Raw genomic sequence first — 14,054 nt, 5'->3', positions numbered from 1 at the left:
TATCCACATCATATGAGGTTATGATATTCATTTTAGTGGTCAATTTAAGTGAAATGTCTGATTTGCCTCTGAACTTAACGGAGGGATAACGAAATATAGATAGAAACAGTTTATTGACGTGGTTTTGAAAATTTAGGTACCTATTTGATATCACTTTGAAAGTCCGTGTACCATTCTGTCCGGTCTGAAAAAGTCAGATCCCATCTATGATAAAAACCCTTCCTCAAAAACTATCTTTTGAGTCCGCACTGCACATTCCACAACCACAAGCGATCGCCTAATTGTACGTGTTCCTTCATTACCAAATAGGCAAATACGTACCAATTCTACCACTGAATAATGCAAGTACATTATATACATTATCCATTTATCCTAATTGTGGTCAAATGAATTTTTTATACGTTTGAACCAATAATAGTAGAACAAGAGTGCCCCTGCTCCCAGTTCAGATTCAATATTTATAACGCCTTGCTAGGTTAGCCGTAATCTGAGCATTAGTTTCACAACCGGCCGGTGGCATTGTTTTCCCATCAGATCAGCTTGGCCAAATTAAAGATATAATGGAGTTTGCCAACTAGCATATATGTAGTCTAGTGGTTAAATCATTTTTCTCCAAGAAAGTTTTGAAAATGTCTCAAATTCGTTTCTTCCCTCGCCCATATATGATCCAAAATAAAAAGGGACAATGGATCAATCAAAGACAGAATGTTGCACACAATATAATGAACAAGCAAAACTTAGTTCCAAAATCTTCAACCCATCAAATTATTCATACTTGAGAGTTACACACCCCAAACAAAGAGGAGAATAAATGAATAGATCGAATCCAATGTTAAACATCATAAGAACAAGTCTCAACAGAGAATTGGAGTGAGTTAATGTTGCCATCGTACGTCACCCTCATATTTTGCTGATGCCATGCTCCAAGAATACTCTTCCCATTTCCAGGCAACAACGCAACACAAAAGTAGCCTCCCTGCTGATCATAAAAATTCACATATTTCGGATCCACAATATAATCCGCATCCTCAAAATGATATGTCATGCTGGTAAATTGATTAAAATCTTGGGGATACTTGTAACACAATGCAAACCCTTGAGGCACTTTACCGATCCTCGTAAGCTGCTGGAAAGAATTATAATAGCTCTGAAACGCAGACATCACCTGCCTGTAGGCGTTGCGTCCGCCTTGGGCATTTTGATCGATCTGAGGTATCAGTGCACCGGAGTCAACGATGCAGCCGCCTGAACCATCTGGCCTCGCCGTAAAGGTACCTGGGGGAAACCCTAGCTTGCGAAATCCGACACTTATGTCCAACAAATTTAATTGAAAGTAATGGGATCCGGGTGTTGGTACAAAAGGAGTTGTCTGAATATTTGAGGATGGGTGGGGAATATCATCCCCAAACCTTACCAGACTTGGTGCCTGCTGTGCTTGAGTGAAAGGTACCAAGCAATATGAGAAACGTTTCTGTGTCACATCAGACAACTGTGAAGCCAATGAATCCGGAGACAAGCTCAATCCCATGACCCCTGAAATGACACCACCTTTGGCAAATTGAACGTTTCGGCTATACTTTGAGCAACCAAAAACAATTTGACCAATTCGAGTAGTAGTGGCGGTGTCGACTGGAAATGTGAATGTTTCCATGGAAGCGATGCCTGCAGTCGATGCCCCTCCACCGTAGTTAATGTTGTAGACACACTCATCATTGACACATTTGTAGAGGGGACGGTCGCCTTGACAAAAACGGTGGCTGCAAGGAAGCTTTTGATAAGTGCTGGATTTACTCGAATCGAACATGGGAGTTCTTTGCGGATAGCAATTTAAGCAAGGTAGGCACTGCGTCCAGATTAGGCCACCGCCAGTGTCTAGAAGCAGGAACACTCCTGTGGCTGGAGTTCCAACACCTACCTGCACCGTGTAGAAGAAGTTATCACGAAGCAAAGTGAGACGTATGTTTTCGGGGTACAAGATGGTTGCATTTGGAGACGAAGTTAGTTCCACATAGCGAGCCCTGGCTCGGGAGAACTCGATCAATCTTTCGATTCGTTCAAGTGTAGTGAGGTTTCCTGGGTACAGAGGAGACTCGGGGGAGTCTCTGGGGATGAGCTTGAGGCTGAAACCATTAGGTTTCGAAAGTGTTTGATGGAATGCAGAGACTGCAATAAGGAAAAAGATTAAAACGGGTTGGGAAGCTGCTGCCATTTTCGAATCTCTCAGAGCAATCTGTGAAAATGAAGCATTTGGGAAATGGTTTATATTAGATCACTAGATGCCTATCTGTTGAGGTCCTGCAAACATCATGATGTCTTTTTCCTTTTTGGTTAAACTGTGTAAAAGCTATGAAAATTTACCATTTTAAAAATTATTCGTTAATAGGTAACAGCTGAGATATTTAATACGTTAGAATTTTGCTATTTATGTCCTTTTGCGATGCATGCATGTACATACTTTTGCGCCTCTGAGGAATTAATTTTGGTTTTCTTTCTGTATCTGAATCGGTCATTAGAAACATTTATTTAATCTCAGTCCTCAATACTAAATCTAAAGATTGAGCGCTACGACTTATGACCATGAATTCTTGACATGTGCCGGTGAGAACATTTCTCATTCTATAAGATATTTACAAGCAAAAGTGTTGACTCAAGGCATCCCAAACCTCGTGTCAACGCTTTTCCTCTTCACCAAATGTCACCACGGCAACTAGTAAATAATGAAGCTGAGATGAACTCTTTCTGATAAAAATAACTGTCAAATAACCACATCCAAGAGTAGACATAAGAGTTCTATCTAGAGAGATGCTGAGGGTAAGAATAAGCCATTGGCCAACCAGTCTTCAAAATGTAATGAATAGTCCCCCAAGACCGTCGTGATCAGAATGTTGAGCCGTTAAAGCCAAAAAATGGCCGCTGAAACATAAAAGATGAGCGCACAAACTGATTAGTAAACAATTAAGAGCAAATCAATACTGAATAACCATTGTTGAGATAAGAGCCAGCTAATAACTTTCACATGGATTGCAATAACCATGCTACTACCAAAGATACTCAAACCATATCTACTGATTAGAATGCAAACGGAATCAAATATAGATCGTTGAATTGATCTATATTAATTCGTTCGATTAGCGCGTTAGGATTATATTCTGATTATCAGATTGGAAAGCAACATCCATATCCAGAAAACCTGTCTTGAAATTTAAGCTATTAGCACCAAAACTAAGCAGAAAACACTATTTGCACTGCACGCCCAGATAAACCCAAATTATGTTTCAAGCAACATGAAGAGCATATATATACGGAGCATCAAATACCGAAGACCAGTAGAGTGGAGTAGCAAAAGTTGTAAGTGCTTAAACACCGAGGCATTCTAAAACAAAACAATGATGGTACTGACCTGAACGTCATAAAATTTGATGTAGAAGCGGGAGCTATCTATGGAAAGCTTGGTCTCCAGAATCTCCGCAATAGTTGAACTCAGCTTCCCATTAACACTGGGTCCAATACCCCCAATGGAGATCAACTCCCCATACGCGGCGGGCTCTTCCGTGCCGGCAAACGCAATCGGCACGCTCCCATTGAGCAAAATCATCACATACTGAAGAAAACAGAACAAGTAAACATGAATATGATTGAACTTCAGAAATTACTCTACTATAAATTGGTTCAGTACTTTCATCGAACACCTTGTGTGCACACCCAGAACAAGAGAAAAGATGGAAGACGAGAAAGAGGGAGGAAAAGGGAGAGACTTAACGGACTCGGGTTTGCCGATGATTTTGGCGACGGCTTTGGTGGCGTCCTTGAGAATGTCAGAGGCTATCACTGCATCCACTGGAACATTCGTGAACAGGTTCAGCGTCGGCATCTTTAGTTTTTTTTTTTTTTTTTTTTTTTTTCTGGGTTCTTTTGAATTCGAAAATTTGAGAGCGGAGGAAGAAGAAGAAGAAAGCTTGTGTGTTTAAGAATGGGTGGTTTCAAAAGAGCGGCTTGTAGATAACACCATATATATTATAGTCTCAGGAAGAGAAGAGGAGCCGAGTGTTAGTCTTCTTCAGTCACAACGGTGCTGGTTTTAATTCTTATCTTGGCTTCTTCTGCTATCCCGGCCGTTATTGAGGTTTTAGTCTTAGCAAGAAAATGTCACATTTTTTTTTTGGGAAAATACTTCAGTATATTAATGTACCGATACATTAGATTAAGTTCGCTGTATTTAGCTCGGTACAAAAGTAGACTAGCTCCCTACATGTCTACCCATGTACTGAGCTAGTCTACGTCTGTATTTAAGCTAGTCTACTTGATATATCGGTACATTAATGTATTGTAGATGATTTTTTTTTTTTTTTTTTTTTTGATGTATTTGTAAAATATATTGAAGAAAAAAAAATAAACACAGATTTTCCATCGCAGTTTCAATAGTTTTTAAGAAAGAAAAAGGCTTAAGCCAAAAAATTGAACCAAAACAAAAATCTTGAAATGGAATAATTACAGCGCATGTCGCATTTGGTTAATGGTGTGGTTCTCACAAAGTCGTTGAATTTTTATGTCAGAATTTAGCATTCAGTTTTTTCCCGATGAAGTTTCAACGAGGCCACACATAAATATTGATTATCCACATTTTTGAAATAGTGAATAGAGTTTGGCGTGTAAGAATATAGCTTTAAAAGTATAGAAGGCTCTCTTTCTCTGGCAATATTAGATTTCTGTCCCACAAAAAAAAACAAGATTGGATTGAGTAATTTCATCTTCCACCATTTGATTAAGTTTATTATATTAAAAATTGAGTTCAATAAGATGTTTTTCTTTAATAAGAGTAATAGTGCATTACTTATGACCTACTACAATAATGCATTTCTTGTTAATTAGACAACAGGTAGCTTCCAATAATCTTCTACATTTTATTATATTAGTCCCCGAGACTTTTCCACATCTTATTATATTAGAATTTAATTATTTGATCTCATTTATAATGACAATTACAGCATTCAAAACGCACATCCATCTTTCTTTACATTATTCATGGTGGAGTTTAAAGGAATTATTAAAATTCAGGAGTATTAACAAATGTTTTTTTAATAAAGATTATAGGAATTTAAAATGAATCTAGATGAAATGAGTTCAGAGGGTGGCAAAAATTCAGCAAATATTCAAAAGAACAAATTGGAAGCCAAAGTTTGATTCAAGTAAAGAAAAAACAGAACTGCAAAATGCTCACTCCCATCCATCCTAATGCACAAATTTATGAAACATAAAGAAAGTTTCTACTGTTTCATTACAATTTTTTCTTTTATCCCCCCCTTCAAGATTAGCAACCTGAAAAGCTACCAACAGATCTAATCTGATGATATGAGGTAACTTAAAGGGATCCCGCCCCGCTCTGACACTTTACAAATACTACACCAAGGTGCATTAAATTTTCTCTAATCAGAATTAATTGGAAATAATTAGTCCAAGTAGAGAAACCACCATTGGTGTTTGATTACCATTTTTATTCAAAGCCGGAATGTGCTGTAGCCTCCTCCTAGACCGGAAGATCCATAAGGTTGTTGTGATGGTATTGAATTTCCATACGCATCATAAGGTAGCGAGGATACTGAAGAGGAAGGGTAAGATATAGAATCTAACTGAGAGTAGGATGACCTCAATCCGGTATCCATCCTGCCATAGCTGCTTGGAATTTGATCCTTGTTGCTGGTTGCTATAACTTCCTGAAAATATAGAAGAAAAGAATAGTGTGTTTAAACTCGAATCTTTTCTTACTCAAGATATTACTCAAATAAATTTGTTGTTTCAAACTTGTCAAAGACGTATCAGTATCTGAGTTATTTGATAGAAAAATATAAATTCAGTGAACCACATATTTATAAACCCAACTGATAGTAGTGATATAAGTGCTTTCACAAGCAATTATATGAAATTAATAATATTTCATCCAAAAAAAAAAAAAAGGAACAACAAATGAAACCTCCTTTTCCTTTATTTATCTTTTATTTATTCAGTATAGATGGGCTTTTTCTGTTCCATTGGCAAGCATACCTGAATCAGTTGTTGAGCCGCCTGAACCTGTGATGAGGTGCCTTTTATTTCCACTGTAATTTCATCAGGTAGTCCCCTGCTCTCTTGTACAGTTAACAAGGCTCCACTACTACGACGAATAAATTCAATACTCCTCCCTTCAACTCCAATAATGTCCTCAGCATAAGACAGAGGAATTTGCATTGTTTGCGTAATCTGATTATAGAATGCAGCAGAGAAAATACTGTTAACATAGAACAGAAAAATACCCCAATGATGTCCTCGGCATAAGACAAAGAGGATTTGCATTGTTTGGGTAATCTCCCTATAGAATGCAGCAGAGAATATATTGTTATCAAGAATTCATACATAGAACAACAAAATACAAGACTGAAGCAGAATCAATCTCAAGATTACAGGTTTCTTATTTCTTGTGTAGCCCTATTCACACTAATAGTTGTTTCATGAACAACAACAGAAATTCAGAGTATATATAGAGAAACTGGCATATGCAACACAGCCTGACACATTCTAGCACTATAGGTTTCCAATTGACAACAATGTTTCACAATATGCCCTACATCAAGACATTTGTTCTCAAATACACCGAGTCCTTTTGTAAAACATACAACTTCATAGTGAGTGCATGGCCTCAGATTTAGAGCTTAAAACATGACACATATATTACTAATGATACCATGTAAATCAGGTTTAGGACTAGAAAAGCCAAAGCTAAGAGAATAAAGTCAACCGTGGTTGTGTGTTATAGTGCAAGTCAAGACATAAATGAGCTTTGTTACTGGAACGTAAGAATTATAAGCTAAAAGGATGAAACAGTAAGAAAGATGAACCTGAGTAACAATAGGAGCACCAGGACGGCCAAGTCCTGAAGAACGTATTGAAGAAAGAGAAGCCTCTTGTCCATAAATGGAAAGTCCAGAGGATGGGAGTTGTGATTCCAATTGCGACTCACGGCTGAGAAACAAAGATTCCCGCGTAGCTGTGAGAGGATAATTAGTGCCACCTCCAGTTTGAGTTGCAGTATGAAGCAACGACTTGTCAGCCCAGGGATCTGGTTGGCGTTCTTGAGAAACTGGAGCAGTGTACTGAAGATGCACCCATAGTCAATAAACAACAATGCGAATAAATTAAATCACAGAAAACATCAGCAGAATTTAAGCTTACAGTTTTCTCAAAAAGAGGAAGAACACTATGATCGACCAAAAACTTCCTCAGGTGAGACACTACTGCTTCTAGAGCTTTGAGCACCTTTAAGGTTTCTCCCTGCATTTCAATAATCCTCTCATCAGCGGCAGCATAGAATGGAACCTCTTCTGCCAGAACAAATATTAGGTATCAGATGCCTTGTTTAGAGAAGTAAGAATATCATTCATTCGAAGAGGCAAAAGAACTTGAGAACAAACGACAACTAGGGATAACAGGTATAGAAAATACTGGAATCTAGATCACTGATTGCAAATCTAAGCTTTAAAAGTAAAGCACAAAAGAAAAGAATGGAAACTTAAATACAAGAATCATTTTAGTTCCAAATTTCTGTAAGTGACTCCTTGCTAATTTGAAACGGTGATAACCACATAAAATAGCTACATGATAATTATACTCTGCATTGGAGAAAAAAGGATGACTTGAACACTGGTATGACAATGAAGATAAGATACGGAAACCACTGAAAATATTAGAGAAGATCAATACTGTGCCACACTAAAAACATACCTCCAGATAATACTCGCACAGAAGCAGCAGTACTCTCCTGTATAGATTTGATTAATGATCCTTGTTTTCCAATTAAATTAATCGCTTGTGTGGATGCTACCAACAAACGGATGGAACAGAATGCAACTCCAGCAGCACCAGACAACTCTGCCTCGCCTGCACTCTCAGATAATCCAGCGACACGTTTGAATACTCTTATGACAGCATCCATTGCAGGGGAAAGAGGAGCCTCTGGCTCTTCCCTTCCGGAGATCAGCACCTAAGTAAACAGATTGTATCAGAAATGTTGTGACAAAGAATGATACCAATGTAGACATTTAAGTCAAATTGCTAGTTGAGGTGACATGTATCCGTGGAAGGTTGCTAACGTGTCAATCTCAGATGCAGAGCATGAAAAGCATTCAATACACACCCTTATTAGTTTTCTAAACTCTTGAAAAGTGCAACTAGAGAATTGCAGACTTGTCAAATCTACAACAGAACTGCGAACTGTAACTTTTGGAGGTCTCTCCTAAACTTACTAATATCTTGTTTTCAAGTAAAAAAGTTGATATAACAAATAATTATGTAAGCTAAATAACCTGTTCAAAATCAGATTTATGTTACCATTTTGGAGTACTAATATAATTTGATGATAAAGCCAAAAGTAAATACATCATCGATTAACCAAGCAACCTGCAAACCAACTAACCAACAAATGAAATCACACACAATTGCATCTCAATTCCCAAGCAAGTGCAAAGAAGAACTACAGCCAGAGAAACAGTGATAGGACCACATTGAGATTAAGGAATTAAGTTTCCCATGGGAAAAGAAGTATAAAGCTAGAGATTAGCTCAAGTCTTTAATCATGCAATAAAAAGGAATTCTGGTTGGAAAATTAATCATGGCTGCTGCTTTGGTAAAGGAGTTAGTTTGGCTACACACAGTCGACAGCCGTGACAAATCTCTTATCAAGGCATTAAATCTTATTATTATCAAATAGATGGAGCTCAAAAAAAAAAAACAGGTTCATCGGTAGTCACATGTCTTATGCCCTTTCATGTGCAGAATGCAAAGAATTTCATGGAACAATGGCACATCATCAAATCACAGATAGCCATTGCTAATCCCATTCTCAGATTTTAGATTTTTCAGGCTTCTTCACGAGACAAAAACCAAAAACTAAACAACCACGCAAAAAAAAATCATTGCTTTCCCAGTATTTCATAAGCAAGCATCTAATAACCAAACACCAGAATTCGATCAATTTTGCAGTTTGGGTTTTTACTACCTTAAGAGACGGCTAGTGAATTCCAATAATTCAAATTTAAATCTTCGATATTATGTATGTGCTCAGACAGGTTAGCACCCGCAAAGCAAAGTATAGACCCTTAAGAACCATTAGACTAAAAAAAATTCCACCAATCCTAGTATAGTTCAAAGCTTCATCCTGGCTAATAAATCTTCATACTTTCTAAGAACCCAAAACTAAATTCAACAACTTTACTCTATTTTCTACTTATTTCATTCTTTAGAGCTAAGCAGAGGACCTGGTAGCATTTAAAAGAAGCAATTGAAAAAAGCAAACCCTAGATAAAGAGAAAAGGGAAGCACGACATACGATGCGATCAGTAGTCCCTGCGGCGCCGTCAAGGACGCGAATGCGAGCTCTTGTCTCCTCACACATCTTCTTAATGAGCTCGCCTTTCCGGCCGATAATGCTCCCGACCTTAAGAACCGGCACAATCAGCCGGAAAACACAGTCGCCGGGCCACCCCGGCCATCTTTTATCGGCGGCGGACACGGCATCGCTGCTGGAAGTCATCACCGGAGCCTCGGAAGGAGCGGATTCGGAGTCGGGGTTCCGATTTTGGTTGTTATCGATTGTAGTGGTGGACGGGTCGGAGTCGGGCGCGGCAGTTGTGGCGGATTCGGTGACGGGTTCGGGTCGCGGGTCGGGTTCCGGAGCCTTGGCGGAGCCGTTCTCGGAGGGTTGGGCGGTGGCCATTTTGGGGAGAGAAGGGTTAGGGTTAAAGGTGGACAGTGAGAGATGGGAGAAAACGGAAAAAGGGGTTTTGGTGAAGCCCAGTATTTGCAGAAAGAAAAGACTAATATGGGGGGTGTTTTAGCCTTGTAGGAGAAATATGCATAGACATGTGAAATAGGACTCTTTTATACCGACTTTTCTTTTTTGGGTCATGTCCTATGATGGTTTGGAACTTTGGAAGGATTTGCTTGTTTTCAATTTATAGTTGGAAAAAAAATTAAATTATAATAACTAAACTATGGATATTTAATTCTACCGGCGTTCCATTATTGCGACAAAATCACTCTTAGAATTGACGTCTTTAATGTGCTATAACCGACTATTGTTAGAAGATGTTAGCGTTTGCAGTTTGGTGGAGATCTTCTAAGATTTTGAGAAGTTTACGATGGAGTTCTGTTTCATTGGATCGGGAAAGATTTGATTGCAATGTTGATCCTAGTCTGTAAAGTAAACCGAGAGTGCTAGAACTTGTCTTTCGTGCTTGATATGTCCTTTGCCATTTTTGTGTTGACATTGCTTGGAGACTGGATTATTTTTGGTGGTGGGATGCACGCACTTGGGAGAAGGCTAGGTCTCTTTTCGCTTAATTTATTGGAATCTTTGCATGGTGGTCTTTGTGGTCTCCCTCCAAACCACGAGGGGGAGCCTGAGGCGGTGGCTGTAATTTCACAGCTTGCCCACATCTCTTAAGTAAGGCTGGGCGTTTGGACCTGAAAGACTGGAAAACAACCCGGACCTAACCGATCGGGTCGGGCTTTTAAAAAAAATTGAAGTTTTCTTATGAAATTCGAACTGGATATATAATAAACCGGTCTAATCTCAGGTCGTAAAGGGTAAAGAAAAATAAATAAATATATATATTTCACACATTTTTTATTTTTTAATGGAAATAATAGAATATATTTATTAGGGTGCGGCTATTGCCACCCTACTATTTTCTTAGTTCACCCGACAAACATTTGAATTATAGAAAGACTATATTACCCAATAGCAAAATAATTAATAAGTACACTAATTTTCTAAAACTTAAATATGTAAGAAATATAAATTCATAATCAATTAATTAAATACAAAACTACTTAATTTCTCATTGGATAACAATAATCTTCATCTTCTCCACCCAAATTTGAATCTATTACTTTTTTTTTTTTTGTCTTTTTATTGCCTCCTCATTGTTAATTCGCTATTCAATTCACAAAACCATTAGTGTTAACTTCATCAAAATCTTTGTAATACCCTTTGTGAACAACAAAAGTAAAAATTTAAAACACACAAAAAAAAAAATCAATCTCTTCTTCATTGTTCATAGTTGTTAACTTACTAATCTTTTGACATAGATTAAAGGGTTTTTGTCCATTTACCCCATTTCTAAAGATTTTTTTCCCACTTACCCCATTAAGTTTTTTTAATTTCCTCTTACCCAAAACAGTCTAAGGAGGTCTTCCCTAATACCCCATTAAGATTTTTTTTAATACCATTTTACCCTCACCTTTGTTACTTAGAGAGAGAGAGAAAGAAAATGGAAGAGAGAGAAACCATAGGGGACTTCGTCGGAGCCCGGTCACCGGCAGCCAGAATCGGGTCACCGACCGCCGCCCACCGAACTTTTCTAAAAAGCTCACCGGAAAGGTTAATTGCCCCCAATAGAGGGGCAATAGACCACTATTGCTCCCCAATATTGCCCCTAATAGACGTCTATTGCCCCCCAATAGGACTTTCAATCGCCAGAATGAGAACTAATCTCCCTAAATTTAGACAAATAAAACTTTGATTATAGAAAAAAAAAAAACAAGGAGATTACATTAATTCAAAACGTCTATTGCCCCCCAATAGACGTCTATTGCCCCCTAATAGACCTTTAACAGGCCTCTATTGCCCCAATAGAACTTCTTCTTCTTTTTTCCATTTTTCTTTCATTTTGGGCTTCTGCCCTATTTTATCCAAAAAAAAAAAAAAAGGAAGAAAAATTGGTTTGGCGCTGTAGATAGTAGACCAATAATGGGTGTTATCACATACATGACAATGAAAAATCCAACAGCAATGTTAACCGAGGCAAAGCATGGGCTAGCCAAAGGAGTAAAAAGATATGATGCAATAGTAGACTAGTCAATCCCAAAAGAACCAATTCCAAGGCCATTCATGCCGGAACCCAGCTGAAGCTGAAGATTGTCGGAACCTAACCGGAAAACTGATCGTTTGACAGGTTGATGAGCTGAAGCTGAATCAGGTTGGTGATGCTCCTCGGAATCTCGCCGGAGAAAGCATTAGAAGAGAGATCGAGGTACAACAGACTCGGAGGGAGCTCGCCGGAGATTTTGCTGGAGAGGCGGTTACCGGCGACATTGAGAATCTGTAGACCTTGTGGTGGAGCTTGGCCGGAATGTCCTTCCAGAGGCCGGGGCATCACCGACGGAGCTTGGGAGTTCTTCTTCGCATGGCGGTTGTGCTTGGAATCGGAGACGAGGTCAACGGCGACGGCGAACGACAACTCTCCGATCTCACAATTCCGGCGGACCATCAAACTCGCCGAGTTTCTGTTTCTACCGTCAATGAATCTTCCGACGCCGTGTTTCTGAGCAGAGAGAGAGAGAGAGAGAGCAGATTGTGTGGAGAGAGAGGGCAGATCGTGGAGGGAGAGGGGCAAATGTAAATGTAATTAATTAATTACTTTAAGGGCAAAACTGTCATTTTGCTTTAAATAGGGTAAGTGGGAATAAAAATTTGTTACTGGGGTAAGTGGGATAATTTTAGCCAATTTTGGTGCTTTTGGTCAAGGACCCTAGATTAAAATAGACGAACATTGAAACTGAAAACAAAAATTAAAAAAATAGAACTAAATTATATCATGATTTTATTAGAAAACTTTAATATATTTTAGTTTTTTTCTTGGTACAAATTAAATGAGAGATTTTCCTTTAAAATATATATATATATATATATTATTTATTTATTTATTTTTATTTTGTCATATAAGGATATTCTTAAAAAGAGACATGGATTAGATAAGTAATTTTAATAATTGAAATTAAAATGTAGGGTGTAATGAGCAAGTAGGGTGAAGGTGAACAAAAGAAAATAGTAGAGCGACAATAGCCGCACTCTATTTATTATTGTTGGTAATTAGAGAATAGCTAAAATTACTCGAGTTATGACTGTTATTGGTATGATGTCATGTGTGGTTTTTAGGTCTTAAACTCTTCATATATTTTCGTCTTCTCATACAAAAATATTAATTATTTGGAATTCGGCATAGAGAAGAGAAATATATATTTGACTTATTAAAAATTTTAACTAAATACTTCTCGAAAAAAAAATATTATCAAGATGAACTATAACTTGTACAATCAAAGCATCAACAAGATTGTCATTGAATTATGGCTTGTACACCGTGGAGGTCATTAGTTCAAACCTCACTAGCATTGGATGAGTAGCGAGGGGACAAAATTAGGGGAGTGAGCATCAATTGAATAGTACCTTGTGAGCATCAATTGAATAGCTCAAGGGTGCGGCTATTGCCACCCTACAGTTTGCTTACTACACCCTACATAAAGAATTATTTTCTTAAAAATCTCATTTATCCCTAATCATAATTAATCAAGAAAAGAAAAAAGAAAAGCCATAAAATTTAGGGATCAACTTTGAATTGAGATTTATGAACAAGCTTTCTAGAACATCAAAATCTAGATCAATTGAAGAGAATCACAATATAGGGTTCTTAGTCATTCTTGAGATTGTCAAATTGAAAGTGCAGTACTCCTCTAATTATAAACTTTTCTTAATAGAATTCTTCTTAATTGCGTTGTTCTCTGGATAATCCTAAATTGATCGAAAACAGTTTGATAAACCTTCTTAAATGGGCAATACTATGCAACATATTTTGATTGCAAGATCTTGTTTAACTTTGTTTACTTAATATTCCATTCGACCTATAATACCACAAATATGCAATACTGGAGGATTTTCATTCATGTCTGTGATTTTCAATGGGGGTTGTTTTTTAAATTTTTATTGTTGTATTATTTTTTCTTAATTAAATTTTTTCTAGTTATAAATAAGGGCATAAAAGGAAATTTTTAGGATAAAATTCTAATGTAGGGTGGGGTGATTAGACAATAGGGTGGCAATAGCCGCACCCATAGCTGATATGAGAATTGGTTTCTAAAATTCATGTCTAAATCCTGTTATCATGTTGGTTTTCATGTCTAAACATAAACCATTACATTTTCAACCGGGGAGGGGGAAAGGGGTGTGATGGGCCATGCTCGATTAATCC

General features: G+C 37.7%; 3 protein-coding genes across 4 annotated transcripts; all 3 read right to left on the bottom strand.

Annotated features, from left to right (window-relative positions):
• Positions 1-825: 825 nt before the first annotated feature.
• Positions 826-2,572, bottom strand: LOC133709206 (aspartic proteinase nepenthesin-1-like). The gene has a single exon (XM_062134868.1). The coding sequence runs from the start codon at positions 2,207-2,209 to the stop codon at positions 833-835; it is 1,377 nt and encodes a 458-aa protein (XP_061990852.1). The 5' UTR covers positions 2,210-2,572; the 3' UTR covers positions 826-832.
• Positions 2,573-2,715: 143 nt separating this feature from the next.
• Positions 2,716-4,057, bottom strand: LOC133709208 (uncharacterized). The gene is made up of 3 exons (XM_062134870.1): positions 3,761-4,057; positions 3,401-3,601; positions 2,716-2,913 (listed from the first exon to the last, which is right to left on the bottom strand). The coding sequence occupies exons 1-3, from the start codon at positions 3,869-3,871 to the stop codon at positions 2,878-2,880; spliced, it is 348 nt and encodes a 115-aa protein (XP_061990854.1). The 5' UTR covers positions 3,872-4,057; the 3' UTR covers positions 2,716-2,877.
• On the bottom strand, positions 3,464-9,881 carry LOC133709205 (RNA-binding KH domain-containing protein PEPPER). Of its 2 annotated transcripts, XM_062134867.1 has the most exons (7): positions 9,356-9,881; positions 7,753-8,011; positions 7,204-7,352; positions 6,870-7,124; positions 6,040-6,234; positions 5,487-5,711; positions 3,464-3,601 (listed from the first exon to the last, which is right to left on the bottom strand). In XM_062134867.1, the coding sequence occupies exons 1-6, from the start codon at positions 9,740-9,742 to the stop codon at positions 5,496-5,498; spliced, it is 1,461 nt and encodes a 486-aa protein (XP_061990851.1). In that variant the 5' UTR covers positions 9,743-9,881; the 3' UTR covers positions 3,464-3,601; positions 5,487-5,495. The 2 variants fall into 2 exon arrangements, with proteins under 2 accessions (XP_061990851.1, XP_061990850.1); XM_062134866.1 differs by lacking the exon at positions 3,464-3,601 and having other exon boundaries at positions 5,148-5,711.
• Positions 9,882-14,054: the final 4,173 nt, after the last annotated feature.

The sequence above is a fragment of the Rosa rugosa genome, chromosome 5 (assembly GCF_958449725.1).
Source record: "Rosa rugosa chromosome 5, drRosRugo1.1, whole genome shotgun sequence".
Classification (NCBI taxonomy): Eukaryota; Viridiplantae; Streptophyta; class Magnoliopsida; order Rosales; family Rosaceae; genus Rosa; species Rosa rugosa.
The sequence above is the reverse complement of the archived record's forward strand: the minus strand, read 5'-3'. Positions and strand labels throughout refer to the sequence as shown.